The sequence below is a fragment of the Dioscorea cayenensis genome, chromosome 19 (genome assembly GCF_009730915.1).
Source record: "Dioscorea cayenensis subsp. rotundata cultivar TDr96_F1 chromosome 19, TDr96_F1_v2_PseudoChromosome.rev07_lg8_w22 25.fasta, whole genome shotgun sequence".
Classification (NCBI taxonomy): domain Eukaryota; kingdom Viridiplantae; phylum Streptophyta; class Magnoliopsida; order Dioscoreales; family Dioscoreaceae; genus Dioscorea; species Dioscorea cayenensis.
The window spans coordinates 26,101,770-26,117,810 of record NC_052489.1 but is presented as its reverse complement, the minus strand read 5'-3'; the positions used below and the strand labels follow the sequence as shown (position 1 = coordinate 26,117,810).

Here is a 16,041-nt window from a genome sequence, read left to right as displayed (position 1 = left end):
TTAAATACTCAAGAGCATTTCATCAAACATCTCTCATGCAATGACTAACTTTCCACACATCACTTCAACAATATACAAGAATACATCCAATTTACAAAAGTCTTTAATCAAGTATTTTGCTTAGCCCAAAATGGAAAACAATTACCCCATTAATACAAGAGATCCATAAACTAATCTTGGCATAGATAACAACCAATCTAACTCCCAAAAGCTTTAAACTTAGCAAAAATATAAAGTTGGCAACAAGTAGAGAGTGCATTATATCAACAAAGTGAGTTTAAGGCCAATAAATCAACAATGAGGTAGAAATAAGAAACAAAACTCTTGATGTCAAAATAAATCAACAATAACATTCAATCCTCCCAATTAAATAAGATATGGATTCCGACAAGACAAAACCCAAGCTTGGAGCATGATTGATGCAGCGGTATACTCGAACTGTTGATTCGCGCACGAATACCCAGTACAAGTCTTCAAAACCTGTTGATCAAAAATAGCCAGGAATTGAAAAAAGAGAGTAAATTTTATTACTCAAGAGAATAACTATTACAAAACTGATCTTACTCTCGCCCATAGGTTTACATTAAATAGTAAAAAAATCAAAGATATGAAAATAATCCTAAAACGGAGATAATTCGAAAATATACCAAAAATGGTAAATTTTCAAATACCGGCAAGAAATAAAAGAGTTAACAAAATAAATGCTAACGCCATAAACGGCTTACAAATCAGATATTTCTAGCCAAATTAATAGCGAAATCAATTATTACTAAAAATAGCAAAATCAGGGTTTTCGAGGCTTAAGCGATGGAATTTGGCCGAAATCATGCATGGGTCACGAGTTTGCGTAGCAAACTCGTGACTTGTGTTTGTTGGCCCGTTTCCCATCAGACTAGGCCCAAGAAACCCAAAAACTCCACCGCCCGGCAAATTACTAAAATACCCTTCAGTCACTTCGAGTCCCACTTCCGCATGAACGCGCATGTCATCTCCTATGACCCGCATCATTCTCCCCAGGCGGGATAGAATTCGACCCCGAATTTTTATCATCTGAAGAGTCTCCATAGTAGGGTAACAAATGTTTGATATTGAAGACATCCGTCGTTCGGATATGGTCGGGGAGTTGAGTCTGTGAGGCATTGAATTAATCTTCTCAATAATCTCGACAGGGCCCAATTTTTTTGCCTTGAGCTTATTATACTCCCCAACGTAAAAGCGTTCTTTAGATAACACGACCCACACAAAGTCACCCACCTCGAACTCACTATGGCGGGTCGTGTTGGTCAAGATGCCTCTTATAACGTGCGTATTCGAGGAGGTTAAATTGTTAAAGACTGGTCTTGTGAATGTCTTTTTAACCCCCGCGACAAAAATCGAGACCTTTCCATGGACTTTAGTCTTTGTCGGGAAGGGAAGCGAGGTCAAGTGGTCCACGTGGAAACGCCCTGAATACACCACCCGAAATGGGTCGAACCCTCAGACTCTGCTGGTAGCATGGTTGTGAGCGAACTCACTCGATTCTCGCCACACCCACCCCTTCCACCGAGGTAAATGTGGCACCCATCGCTAAAAATCCCTTTTAACCGAAACCGACGCCTCAAAAACCAAATCAAACTTTACTAAATCACATTTTTACAACTTCACACCAACTACAGGTTCAAATACATAAATATCATGAATACAATAACTCTAATTTGCGGGTACAACCGCTACAAGATCATGACACCAATAAATAGAAAGAAAGATATGGGACCCATCGCAATCCCCGGACTCAACCTCGACTAGCTCTATAGTCGATCGATGCAATCTAGGGTCCTCGCCTCCCGCAGCCTACAGAGACATTCGGGCTTGGCTTAGAGTGGCTTTAATAATTTCAAATACTTAAATACAGATATATATAGTATATAAATACCAACTTCTCAAATAATTTTTCCAACTTTTTCCAAAATACCGTAATTTTTAGCAAAAATACAATCTTTAGAGAACTTTTGAAACATAAATTCAACATAAATCAACATCAATTTGATTTTTCTCAGAACACAAATTTTGTGAGAGACGCCTCATCACAATTCAAAAATAACATAAATTTCAAATTCAAAATAAAGCAATACCCAACACTCACCCAAAGATAACATGGTTCAGAAAACTCTCTAAACCTTCGCTGGGTCATGCTAGGTTCGTGAGCCGTCAAGGAACTCATGTCCCTCATCGCTGACCCATCTGGCTCACATCGGCCTGACCCCCTGGCCACCCGATGAATATCCAGCGTGGCCTCCGCTCCCACCGAACCGACTCGTAGAAATCAATACTCGAGTCCACCACGCCACCTCTAAAGGTCGGCCCGTGGGGACCCACTCATCGCAGAGAGTCGGCCTCAGCTCGTCACCATCAAAACCATCAAGTAAATACAAGAATAATACCATCCGTGATAAATCATAACAAAGCGATCCTTTTCTAGGACAAGTATTCACATCACGGAAATAAACATTATTTTTCCACAAAGCCAACGCCAAAAAGTATAACAACGCATAATACCAAGAAGATCCATAATACCATTCCTATACCGAGAATGAAAACCAGCCCACAAATATTGTTCTAGAAAACATTTTAATACGCAGCATGATTTCACAAATCATTCCAAATCAAAAACAAAGATATGTACCCATCCAAAAATAAATACATGAATTGAATAATTAAATCACGTATATATGTATTTCCACTATTCACAAATACATATAATTATACAAAACTGATGTATCAATACGGTTATCATGGCACATCGTAGGAAAATAAATATAAGTATATTTCGACCTTATACGCTAATTAAACATGATAAAATGAAATACTTAAACATTTATTTCAAAAATATCTAGCCATTAAACAATTATTTCAAAATAATAATAATAATTTATTTATTTAAAATAATAGCCATTACTAACTCATCTCGGTGTCCTCGTTCCTCGCTAGACCCTGAACTCCCTCCCAAGACCTAACAACACCTAATAGTAATAATATAATAAAAATAAATAACATATTTAAACTCAAAAGAAAAATACAAAATAATAATCAACCTCTATCGGGGCCCACTCACCCAATCGGTTAAAAATCCCGACCTTGCATAATCCAACCCGGCTTTCAATCGCACTTAAACCAACTCAATTTAGACTAAACACGCTTAAACCAATCTGAACCAATCTCAATTCCATCGAACCAATCTCAATCAGACCGAACCAAGTCTTAATTGCACCGAACTCAAAACTCAATCAAACTCGAACCAGCTTGAACCAACTCAATTCTTATTCAAAAATCCATTGAACCAACTCTGGTTCAGTCCAAAAACCCTTAACCCAAATCAACTGAACCAAACCCAAACCATCTCAACTTGATTCTGACTCGCCCATCTCAACCAAATCAATTCTAATTCAACCAATTCAATTCCAACTCGGCTTTGATCCAACCAAATCAACTCTGGCTTAACTCAACCCATTTCAATCTAACCATTATCATTAACCTCCTAATCATCATAATCATCAATTTAATTAATCAAACCAAACCCTAATCTCTGCTACAGTTGATCGCTACAAGAATTCCTAGAAACTCATCTCCATTTCAAGCAATTTCCATCACAAATACAAGGTTTTTCAACACAAAAATAATTTAACAACAACACCCTCTATCAACTCCACTCACGATTTCCTCAAAACAAATTCATTATTTCCTCCAAAATCACCCAAAAATACATACATGCATACATACATGAAAATACAACACCAAGAAATCCTTACCAAGCAAACAAACACTCCGGTGAACTTTCTCCGGCATTCTCCAAGCTCCAAACTCCTTCAAGCCTCCCATTTTCCTTTTCAATTTCATTTTTATTTTATTTTTCTCTCACGGGTTACTGTAGCATAGGAAGGATGAAGAGAAGAAGATGAACAAATTCTAGATTTTTCTCTCAATTAACTCTTCAGCCGAAATTCACTTTTAGTCCCTGAAAACATAATTTCTTACAAAACAGTCCCTGAAAAACTCCCAAATGGTCCTTGAATTATGAAATAGTATTCTTAAAAGGTCCTTTCAAATTATCCAATGGTCCCTGGATTATAACACAACATTTCAAAAAGATCCCTCCATCTTACCTTTCAGTCCTTTATTTTCAGAAATATTTTATATCAATCCTTTTTCTATTACTCTTTAACCCAAAATCTTTTAAAAACTTTTACACTTAGGTCCTTATTCTTTCCACTTGGGGTTTCTCAACAAGATTACTCTATAGAAAAATCTTACTGCAACTATAGTAATACTCTGAATATATTTTTCCAGTAATTATCCAAAGGTTCAGGGTATTACAGATTCAACTTCATGTCCCACCCTTTCGGATGGTCCCCCACAAGGCAACGCAGCAAGTTACCCAGGGAACGGTTGACGACTTCAGTCTGCCCATCCGACTGAGGATGATATGCACTGCTCATGTTAAGTTGCGTATTCAACATCTTCCACAGAGCTCGCCGTAGGCTGACTAAGAAACCGTGTATCCCTATCGTAGACAATGGAGGACGGAAGACCATGGAGGCGTAGACATCCCGAAAGAAGAGTCGAGCGACATCGACAAAGATCAATAGTTTTTCTGCAGGGACGAGTGTGTCATCTGGAAAAGCGGCTCTACCACAACATAAATCGAATCATCGCCTACACTGGGTACGGGTAGTCCAAGTACAAAGTCAATCTCGATGTCCCGTCCCACTGCCGTAGTGGTACTCGGCAGCTGGCACATAAAGGCTCGCGTCGGTGGCTCCCCTTTGAGATCCGCAAATCCGGCACCGTTGGACAAAATTTTTTTCCACCTCCTCGCGCACGCCCGCCGTAGTAGGAAGATCGAACCAAGCTGGAGTGTTCGGTCCCGTCCCCATGCCCTTCGCCACGCAACTCCCTAACGATCCGCGATCCGTAGGCTTCAACTGAATACGTGAGCCGATTTCCCTAATAAGTACCCATCACGCAACACGAAACTGCTCGCTTTCGGCTTGGACATCCAAGAAAATCTCCAAAAATATGGGTCAATAGCAAATAAATCACTAAAAGTCAAAACCGCACTCTGACTTTCATCATGACCAAAAAGGTCGCTCCGCCCATCGAGCGCCGTCGCCACACCTGCTAGAGACGCCAGCCTTTTACGCTTGACAATAAAGGCGAACTCATCGAGAAAGTTCATCCACCGGCCATGGCGCATTTGGACAACTTATCTTATTGGTGGATATGTCGGAGAGCGGCATGATCAGTGTACAAGATAAACTCCCGATGAATCAAATAGTGTCTCTATCGCTTGATAGCCTGGACCACTTCATAAAATTCGATGTCGTATGTGATGTAGTTCAGGCGGGCTCCTGATAATTTCTCGCTAAAATAAGCGACGGGCCACCCTTGTTGGCTTAACACACCCCAATGCCGACATTCGATGCGTCAGTATGCAACTCAAATGCATGGTCGAGTTCGGCAGCCGATGGACCGGCACGCAGTGGTTAAGCGCCGCTCACGAGGTGGAACGCCGGATCCGCTTTTAGGGTGTCCATAAGAACTTGCTTCCCTTCACACACTCAGTAAGAGGCGCCATAATATCGCCGAAATGTGAGACGAACCGTCTCAGAACGAAGCGAGACCATGGAAACTCCTCACCTCAGCTGATACTTGTGGGAGTCGGCCATCGTCAGTATCGCCGTGATCTTGGACTCATCCACCGTATTCCGACTCTCGAAACAACATAACCAAGAAATAATACCTTGGGTGTGAAGAAAATACACTTCTTTCTCTGTCGATAGAACTGCTGGGATCGAAGAAACGTCCGTGACATCCCGAACATGCAAAAAGTGCGCTTCTTGGTCGAGACTATAGATGAGGATGTCGCTCAAAGTATACGACCACCGACTTGCCAAACGGCGGTCGCAGAGTTGATTCACGACCCTCATAAACGTGCTGGGGACGTTGGACAAACCAAATGGCATCACCATCCATTCGTATAGTCCCTCACGTATCTTGAAGGCGATCTTCCATTCGTCACCAGGTCGCGTCATTCTCCCTAGGCGGTCTTCCATTCGTACCAGAGCCGAAGCGATCATGGCACCGCGAGGACGTAGTACGGGACGACCTACACAAAGGGTGGAGGAGATCTAAGATCGTGATGACGATACTAGATTTGAGCAGCAGTGTCGGGCCGTGGTCTCGATGTCTCTGATGGAGCGGACGATGGAGGAATCGATCGAACGGATCGCCCAATCGACGGGTGGCGGCAATCGTAGGGCGTGTCTCCGAGAGTGGGAGTGATGACAACATGGAGGAAGACAATGGTTACTTTGCTGACATCGCAGGGCGTCGAGGAGGACGAGATCGTGGGGTTGACACACGTCACCACCGCGATAAAGATAGGCGTTGGGAATCGGGCATACGGGTAGATATTCCGAATTCCCATGGGCGGACTACATGCTGGAGGAGTTCCTTGATCGGGCTTACCACGATCGAGGAAGTCTTGGAGTTCAAAGGAGTCCCGGAGGATAAAAAGAGCGGGCGCTAGTGGCAACATCGATTACGTGCGGCAACCGCATGGTGGCAACAATCGAAAACTCAACCGCAGAGGGTCGGGGAAAAAGGCAAGATCAATTTTTGGGAGAAGATGAAGAAACACATGCGTTCCAGCTTCTTACCCCACAATTATCAGCGCATAATCTTCACCGATCAGACAATCTTCGCCAAGGAACGCACATCGCTGGAGGAGTACACCACTAAGTTCTACCAGCTTGTCGGCTCGGAACGAAGTTCAAGAATTAATGCATCGCTTAGTAGCAAGGTATATTGGTGGCTTGCATGACTCGGATCCGAGGAGACAAATCAACCCTGTCTCGATCCAATCTCGATCTCTGCAGCTCCCATCGCAAGCACTAATTATCGAGCGACAAAGAACGACGATCATCCTCTATGAGCTCGGGTGGGGCTCCCAGCAGTAGCGCATGACTCGGCACTAGCCCCGAGTGGTGTGACTGGAGCGGCTCCCACCGCTCGACCGCTGGATGCCACTCATCGCAAAGGAGGCAAAGCAACAACAATATACAATGCTCGAGCTGTGGAGAGAGGTTACCGCCAAGCCGATCGCTTTCGGAAAAGTGGGGCAAACGAAGTTATGTTGGCGAGGAGGAAGAAGACACAACCAAGTACTTCCACCATCAGTATGATGAGGGTGACCTCGATGAAGAGATAGTCGAGGAAGATGCTGGGGACGGCTTTCAGTAGCGCGCAGATCTTGCTGACGCCTCGAGCTACTGAAGACGATCGGTTGCGAACTAATATCTTCCACTCATCCCTGTACTATTCTTGGTAAGGTATGTCTGTTCAGAATCGATGTAGCAGTATACTCGAATCGCTGATTCGCAGCATCGAATACCTCAAGACAAGTCTTCAAAACCTGTTGATCAAAGATAGCCAGGAATTGAAAAAGAGAGTAAATTTTATTACTCAAGAGAATAACTATTACAAAACTGATCGTACTCTCGCCCATAGGTTTACATTAAATAGTAAAAAAAATCAAAGATATGAAAAATAATCCTAAAACGGAGATAATTCAAAAATATACCAAAAATGGTAAATTTTTCAAATACCGGAAGAAATAAAAAGAGTTAACAAAAATAAATGCTAACGCCCATAAACGATCTACAAATCGTAGATTTCTAGCCAAATTAATAGCGAAATCAATTATTACTAAAAAAATAGCAAAATCGTGGGTTTTCGAGGCCTAAACGATGGAATTTGGCCGAAATCATGCATGACTCACGAGTTTGTGCAAGAACTCGTGACTTGTGTTCGCTGGGTCTGCTTTCCCATCGACTAAGCCTCAAGAAACCCAAAAAGACTCCACCGCCCCTAAGAAATTACTAAAATACCCCTTCGACCACTCGAGTCCCCACTGCATGAACGCGCATGCAATCTCCTCAATACGGCCCGCATCAGTGATCATTACAAATTCACAACAATTCAAGCAAATGAAGCACATAAAAACTTAAAAGAGATAATTAAAGGTTGGTTAGCCCACTCACATTGCCATCTTTTCTTCTCATCCTCTCTACTTCTACTAATCTAAGGAAAACAAGAGAGGAACAAGAAGAACACAAGGCCTAAGTTTATTCTAAGGTTATGAACAAAAACACAATGAAAATTAATGTAAACAAAAATTACTTACCTACCTTTAACAATCAAAAGCAAGGAGAGGAGAAGTAAATGGCTAGGGTTTCCAATAAGCATGAATGGGAAATAGAAGAGAATGGCTGAAGCTTTTAAAAAGGAAAGAAAAAATATTTTCGAGCTGCTACAGGGCCGGGCTTTTAAAAGTGCTACAATAACCGACCCATAATCAGCTGGGTTATAACAAAATGTTTCTTCATCCTTACACATATTTTGTCAACTTTTTAATCTCTATATTATTATTATTTTTCTTTTTTTTTTAAGTCAAATAGTTTTTTTTTATAATAAAAAATAAAAGTTACTTCAAGTTTTTTTTTTCTTCTTATTTTTTTTAAATGTTAATTTTTCTTTTTTATTGTATATCAGGACCCTAGCTCAAATACAAGCATAGGGGCTTTTTCTTTTTTTTTTTAATGTTGTATAAAATAAATAAAAAAACAAACCTAGGATAACCTCCCAACAATTGGCGATTTCCCAATCAAAAGAACAATTTCTTTTAAAAAAAAAACTTTTTCTAATTAAGATTATCACTTTCCCAGAACCCCCAAATAATTAATAAACAATAAACTCAAATAATTCACAAGCATATTCCCATCCATTCAGCATTTAGAAAGTCAAACTACATTAAAAATTACATTATATAATTTCTACTTTTAAACTTCTAAAAAAACGATTTTGACATTTGAATCATAACAGTCTAAATTGCCATTCAGCAACTACTATAAAACAAGAAAAGAAGAACAAAAGAGAAGAGATGAGAAGAGAAGGGAAGGGTTAGGCACCGGGAACGGCGACGGCGATGCCACGCATCATGCTCTTGAACTCCCCGAAATCCACCATGCCATCACTGTTCCGATCGACGGAGCATATCATCTCGTGAACCGTCTGCAAGCTCCGCCCCTCCACAAACCCTAATTTCCCCAGCACTGCCTGCAGCTCCCTTGCCGAGATGAACCCATCCCCATCCTCATCAAACACTCTGAACGCCTCTTCCATGTCCTCCTCCGCTTCCGCCTCCTTCTCCCCCTCCTCCGCCACACCGAGTAACTCATCGCCTAGGGCTCGGTGCAGCGACTCAAACGCCGGGAAATCCAGCCCGGTACGGCCGGCGGGGGCGTGCGCTTTCACTAGGGTGCCGATCTCTGTCGGATCAGCACCGAGGCCGAGGCGATCGAGCGCGGCGCAGAGCTCCGCCGTCGTGATCTCACCATCCCCGTTTCCATCGAAGAGGTCGAAGATGCGGCGGAGGCGCAGGGTGTTGAGGCTGGACGTGCGGAGGCGGAACGACGGCAAGGGCTTGATCTTCAGCGCGGGTTTCTCCATTGCTGTTGGGATCTCCATCTCGAGGTATTTCGCTTGCTGTGCGATTTGGAAACGAATGATTTCGATCGTTTTTATAACCCAAAAAAACATCCAACCGCGTCGAAAGCGACCACCGCGTTTTCACACTGTTTTTGGAAATTAAATTATTATTAAAATAAATTCAACTTAAAAAATGGAGTACTTATTCTTAATAAAAAAAAACATTTAATTTTAATTTTAAAAATTATCATTGTAAAAATTGGAATAAAATTAGAGCCTTGTGTTTTTGTTTTTTTAATGAATTGTGGTTCATCCATTTTTTTTTTAAAAAAAAATAAATAAATAAATAGAGCCCTGCATGGTTCAATTTATGTTTTTAATTACAAATCATTTTTTTATTTTAATAAATATAGATAAATCATAATTGAAAAAAATTGTAAACTCTTAATTTTAAATTAAAAGAGAAAATGAAACACTAATTCTCTCGTAATAAGGTTAGACTATTTATTAATTGTAACTCAGGGGGTCATGAGGAAATTAATTGCAATTGTTCTTATCAAAATACTCAGTGATTTTAATTTTTATAAATTTATTTAATTTTTTAAAGGAGGATTTTATTGAAAAATGCAAACGTCCTATGGTTTGTCTATTATTTTCCTCGTTATTTCTGGTCCACTAAGTATAGGTTTCCAGCTTTAAACAGGGTGTGACACATGGTCATGCTCTCATTTATGTTGAAAAAAAAAAAGATATTTTTTGAATTTATGGGGATGGTCCGGATGGATGGCCTTCATTTCTTATCAACTGCTCTGTGTTCCCCGCCAGTGCAATTGTGGCCACAAGATGTAAACATTAAAAAAAAAAAAAAAATTTGTATTAATAAAATTTAAAAAAGAAAATTAAATAAAAAATGGAATCAATTAGCCTATGTTCAACCCTATCCAATGCCAGTTTCTTGCAGCCATGAGACTGCTTCAAGATTGCTTTTGAATACAATTTGTGGATAGTTAGGAATTAGGATTGGAATCAAATGGTTGGATTCCAAGTTGGGCAAGTTATCACTAGAATAATATTTCTAGAAAGAGAACATATTCTTCTTCTAAGTCTTTTTAATCGTCTTTTTTAAAATAAAAGTGCACCAAACCATGGAAACTCAACGTGGCAAGACTGGTTCGTATCTAATATGGTGGCAAGATTGGTAAAATTTCTTGTTCTATAAAAATTATAATAGTAGATCTTATTGTAGTAATTAATTAATACTCCATTAATTAATTTATAAATTATAGATTTGAATATGTAAGTTTGGTCTTCTCATCAGCTTAAGTTTTTTAAATTGAAATGGGACCGACCAAATATATATATATATATATTTTTGAATAAAACGGATAAACTACAACTTATATATAGACCTTTCAAACTTGAGAAATGAAAATGATAAAATACTCAAGGAGATACTTACTATGAAGATAAACAATTCTTATTTAATGGAAGTGTTCTTAACTTTTCATAGATAATGATATTTTTTTTAAATAAAAGTGACAAGTGTTGCCCCATAAGAAGTTGTTAAAAAATAGATAGGTACGATGGTACACCAATAACGGTGGCTTATTGACTCTCTAAAGATTTATTATCTTGGTTAGATTTTATATAGGACTATTAGAGTCCTCCTACGTGCACACCCAAAAAATTTTAAAAACAAAGTTTGAACTAATAAATTCCTCTACCATGTAACTTTAGAGGGTAGGAAACAACATTCTCCCACAAAAAATTCAATGAATAATAAATAAATAGTTTTGTTACAGTATTTTCTCTACATTATTGTAAAATAGTATCATTTAACCTTGGGTCTATCTATTCATTGTTCAATTAACAATCCAATGCAGTAGGCTGAGGTTGTTGAAAAATGGTACTTGTGACTCATGCCTTTAAAAAAAATCATAAAAAATCCATTGCAATTCAGAAGTGGGTCCATTATGGAATTATAAGGTTTCAATTTTATCAACTTCCATTTGTCATGTTAACCCTCAATCTCAGTAACAGCCTTGTCTTGTAATTTAAGATTGTTTATTTAATTTGGATTGCTGGCCACCCTTGATGTCAAATTGGTATCATTATTTAAGAACATATTCATCAATGCATTTACTTTCTTTGTTAACTACTTTCATGCAGGGACAAGACACTAATGTCCAATCTTATCAGCATACTTTTGAGCAAACTATATCTTGTTCATCATCTAAGTGATATTCTTGCCTTTAATCTTATTTTCATGGAGATGAACAGAGCTGAAGTTCTTCGAGAAAGCTTGAATTCTGGTCTTCGAGTCTTCTTCGATGAAGACCAAGAATCATACTTTGATCTGAGTGTTGAGAGACTGCCAGATTCTGAGTTTTTTGAGGTACAAATCTCCTTCTCTTCTCCTTCTGACATCGATAAAGGCAAAGGAATTCCCGCCTCAGAGGATCAAATAATTAGTCCTGTGGATCAGCAAGCATTGTTAGAGGATTCCATTGAAATCCTTGGTCATGTGAGTTGCCTTGATCTGAAGATATTGAATGGATGCAGATCATCGAATTCCAGTTTCGATGATGGATTGTTTTCCTGTAAACCAAGGTGTCCAAAGCCGAAAACCTTAAGGTATCACGCCGATACTTTTGCTTTGCACCGATACTTTAATTGTTTCAACAGATTTTCGTAAGCATATGAAATTAATATTTCAGGAAACCATCCAAATTAGTATCATTGATCAATAAAAGGGTTGTGAAATTCTTCGTCAAGTTCCCTTCGATAAAAACTGGAAACCCTTTCATGCCAGCATTCAGAAGTTTCACACCTAAAGTGCAGGAAAATGATAATCTGATTGAAAAGAATGCTAGTATAAGTTCAAGATTCATGTTGCCTTTGAATAAATGGATGTCGTCGAAGAGGAAGGTAAAGGTGAATGAAAGCAGCAGTAGCAGACCAAGTTTTTCACAGAACACAGGCGATAATTCAAGTACCAATAGATTTATGAATTTTAGGAGTTGTCCAAATTCAATTATGTCATCTCCTTCTCATGGATTGAATAAAGATAGAGGAATTTTCGAGAGGGATTGCGCAATCAATGCTGCAATTGATCACTGTAAATTGTCATTCCATGGTGGTAATTTCAGTGAAAGATGAGAGATGAGAGATGAGTGAATTTTTTGCACTTCTTGCAAAATAAACATGCATTGCTTCTTTCAAAATTCAGTTTTGGCATAGACTTGATTAGTATGTTAAAGACTGCCAAACAAGTATTTGTCCGGGATAAACTTGTTGAATATAATTTTAAAAGACCTTTTCTTTGGACTGATTCATGCATTCAATTCAAGATCTGCTGAAGAATCTCGATATCCTACTTTTTACTGCTTTGTTCTTTTCTTAAATTTGCTGGCTTGAAATATATGGACTGAACAAAGAATTCCTTTCATAAATGACTAATTCAATAGTTTATTTGTTGGATTTTATTTTTTTTTGGAGCTTCAAAAGATACAAAAAACAGTGATTATTTCTTCTACCTACATTAAGTTTCATTTGTCGATCTTCTTTAGAGTGTGGCTGATTATAACTGAATAATATTGCCATCTATGAGATGTTTAGATTATTATGAGATATAGATATATGCTGTCTTCTTTGAATGATAAGCAAAAACTACTGCCAATTTCACGCCATTTGAATGGATGAATTGATTTGCAAGTTGCTGATTTAAATCCTTTTAAAATCTCAATAAGCAACCAAATCAGTTCAACATAATTTTCAAGGAAAATAGATAGATAAGTTTAGTGGGTCAAAAGTAATTTTTACCCATTTAATCGAATGACTAAGTCATTAAAACTAACTTCTATCACACTCCTCAATCTGATTAGCCTGAAATCAATTTCGAAAAAGTTCAATACATCATTGCCATCCAGAAGGTCATGCTTCTTCATCATATATTCAATGAATCAGTTAGAATAAAGAATGTCTCCATTTGACAACTTGGATAATAATTCGGACATTGACTCGGTAGCCCATTCTTTTTAGATTAGACACTGATGGTATTAGCCCGGTTTGTGCAGCAACGTGTTGATGTTATTTTATAAAGTAATATCATAATGTATGTACGGGCTCCGTCCCCACTTGCTCTGTCGAAATTTATGCACGCTTTCAGCCTTTCTTAATGGCCTAGCCGTTCATCTTGGCCAAAAAAAAAAAAAAAAACTCTTATATACATCTTTTATTTTGTATATAAATGCATGTGTATTCTTACAAAAGAGTTCTCTTTATAAGGCGATCATACTTTTCTCACGATGAGGTCTACCCCAAACTCAGGCTCCGACACTATGCCATAAACAACAGAATGACGATAATTCGGCGAGAGAGTGAAACTGAACTTGCCAAGCATGAGAGACAAGATGACCTTTAGTTCAGCCATTGCAAAGTTCAGGCCTAAGCACACTCGAGGACCGAAACCAAATGGCATGTAAAGATATGGGAACTTGCATGCTTTTGAAGCACCGTTGGCAAACCTCTCTGGATTGAACTCTCCGGCATCTGGACCCCAGATATAAGGGTCATGGTGCAATGCAGCAACTGGTATCATTAGTTCAACTCCTCCCGGAAACCAGATATCGCCAAACTTGATATCTTCTTGCAAGGTTTCCCTGAGTATCAATGGCGTGATGGAGTACAAGCGCATCGTCTCTTGAATGACCATTGTCAGCTGAAAGCAAGAATAAATTCATTCATCATCAGCATATATAATAATCACTTTTACATTTTGTAGTGGTTCTTGAGATGTACCAGTTTCATTTGGCGAAGCGCATTGGCGTCTGGTATGTGTTGCCTGCAGACGGCTGTGATCTCTGCACGAACGCGTGCCTGCCATTCAGGATTCAATGCCAGAAGCAGCAGAACCCACTTCAAAGTAATCGAACTTGTCTCATGTCCTGCAAAATATGTAGTTTTGCAACTTTCTGCTACAAACTTTACTGATGCCTTTGATCCATTGAGGTCATTGGCGTCAATGAGAGTGCTCAGTAGATCGTTTTCTATGTTCCCAGCTACTTTCCGCTCATTGATCACCTTCATTATTGAGTGTCAAAACTCCCTGTCCATCCTCCACACTTCTCTGTTGTTCTTATTTGGAATATATCTGAAAGATGACTGAAGTCATTAAAGCTAGACTTTATGATCTATCAATTCGAAGAAATGAAGATTTCCAAATGCATAATTCAGTGATGAAACCTGAAACCAGGAAGATTAATCCAGGTAGCCTGCATGGCTAGAGCTGTTTGAAGTGCCTTAATCTTTGAGAATAGATCTTTCCCTTTGAGATAACTGCTCCCAAAACAAGCTCTGGATATCACATCTGCAGTCAAGTTTCTCAAATCTTCATCAACCTTCATATCTGCAAATCCTCCTGCAGTCTCAACTCTTACTTCCCATGATCTCAATAATGAGAGAGTTGAGTCTACCATCAAATCCATCATTCCCTATTCATTTGTCTAGTTGGATAGGATTAACTCCAAGTATTGCATGATTTTGTATAGTTTGCAATGGTCTAGCTAGCAACTTTACCTTAACTTTTTCCATGAAGAACTCAGGAGCAATAATCTTTCGATGATGAGCCCATGCTTGCCCATTTAAGGTTGCGACGCTATCACCGAGAAGAGAGGTTCTTTGTTTAATCCAAGCCGTGCTTCTCCCAAATGCCAGAGATGTGCACAGTGTGATCTCCTTCAGTATTTCAGGTGCAGAAACATACACTGTAATTCTGTTGCCTTTCAAGAACATGAATGTTGGGCCTATATTAAGTATAAAGAAAAACAACCAGACATATCAAAGCATGGTATAAAATTGAATTTTAGAAAGTAAAGGTGCATCATACCATACTCATTTCTCCATAAATTGAAAGAAGGATAAAGCTTGAATTCATGAGAGATACACCTGTCTTCATTCTTGACCTTGTTTCTTGAATCAATCCTCTTCATCTCCAACAAATTGCCATAAAAGAAAGAAGGTTTAGGTCCATTAATTCCTTGCATCAATAACCTTTTTCGTATTTTTTCTGGCTGTAGCCACAGAGTATGGTAAACATAGAAAACCAAGCAACAAATTGCAAGAGCAATCAGGAAAGACAGCATGTTTTTCCCATCCCACAACCAGTCCTCTTCTTCCAAAGTGATTTGCAATGGGTTGGACAGCAACATATTGATTGAATAGTGAAACTAAAATCAGAGAGAGCTTACTAGTGTGGTTCAGAAAAATATCAGCAACTCACCTTCATGAAAATTAACTCATTAACTTCAGGACAACAGAATGGTGAGGACATGTGAAAGGTCTGTTTACCAGAAAAGTGAAGAAGACAAGGAGCCAGATTTCTGACTCACCATTTATAATGATGACTTGCAAGATCTGAAAAGTAAGTCAAATCTGGGATTTTTTCAGAGATAAATAAAAGATTAAAAAAAAAAAGACACAGGATTAGAACTGTACACTTCAAATTTCAAACATAAC

General features: G+C 38.9%; 3 protein-coding genes across 10 annotated transcripts; 1 reads left to right on the top strand and 2 right to left on the bottom strand.

Annotated features, from left to right (window-relative positions):
• Positions 1-8,791: 8,791 nt before the first annotated feature.
• On the bottom strand, positions 8,792-9,607 carry LOC120283512 (probable calcium-binding protein CML27). The gene has a single exon (XM_039290209.1). The coding sequence runs from the start codon at positions 9,562-9,564 to the stop codon at positions 8,998-9,000; it is 567 nt and encodes a 188-aa protein (XP_039146143.1). The 5' UTR covers positions 9,565-9,607; the 3' UTR covers positions 8,792-8,997.
• Positions 9,608-11,629: 2,022 nt separating this feature from the next.
• Positions 11,630-12,805, top strand: LOC120250300. Its single transcript, XM_039259099.1, has 2 exons — positions 11,630-12,159; positions 12,243-12,805. Exons 1-2 carry the CDS (start codon positions 11,708-11,710, stop codon positions 12,682-12,684), a joined length of 894 nt encoding a protein of 297 aa, XP_039115033.1. The 5' UTR covers positions 11,630-11,707; the 3' UTR covers positions 12,685-12,805.
• Positions 12,806-13,596: 791 nt separating this feature from the next.
• On the bottom strand, positions 13,597-15,860 carry LOC120283714 (cytochrome P450 714A1-like). Of its 8 annotated transcripts, none has more exons than XR_005543325.1 (5): positions 15,413-15,860; positions 15,103-15,329; positions 14,770-15,017; positions 14,326-14,688; positions 13,597-14,245 (listed from the first exon to the last, which is right to left on the bottom strand). XR_005543325.1 is itself a non-coding variant. In XM_039290435.1 (5 exons), exons 4-5 carry the CDS (start codon positions 14,611-14,613, stop codon positions 13,817-13,819), a joined length of 717 nt encoding a protein of 238 aa, XP_039146369.1. In that variant the 5' UTR covers positions 14,614-14,677; positions 14,770-15,029; positions 15,103-15,329; positions 15,413-15,850; the 3' UTR covers positions 13,597-13,816. The 8 variants fall into 8 exon arrangements, 5 of the variants coding, with proteins under 5 accessions (XP_039146369.1, XP_039146370.1, XP_039146368.1 ...); XR_005543326.1 differs by having other exon boundaries at positions 14,326-14,677; XR_005543327.1 differs by having other exon boundaries at positions 15,103-15,305.
• Between the last annotated feature and the right edge of the window lie 181 nt (positions 15,861-16,041).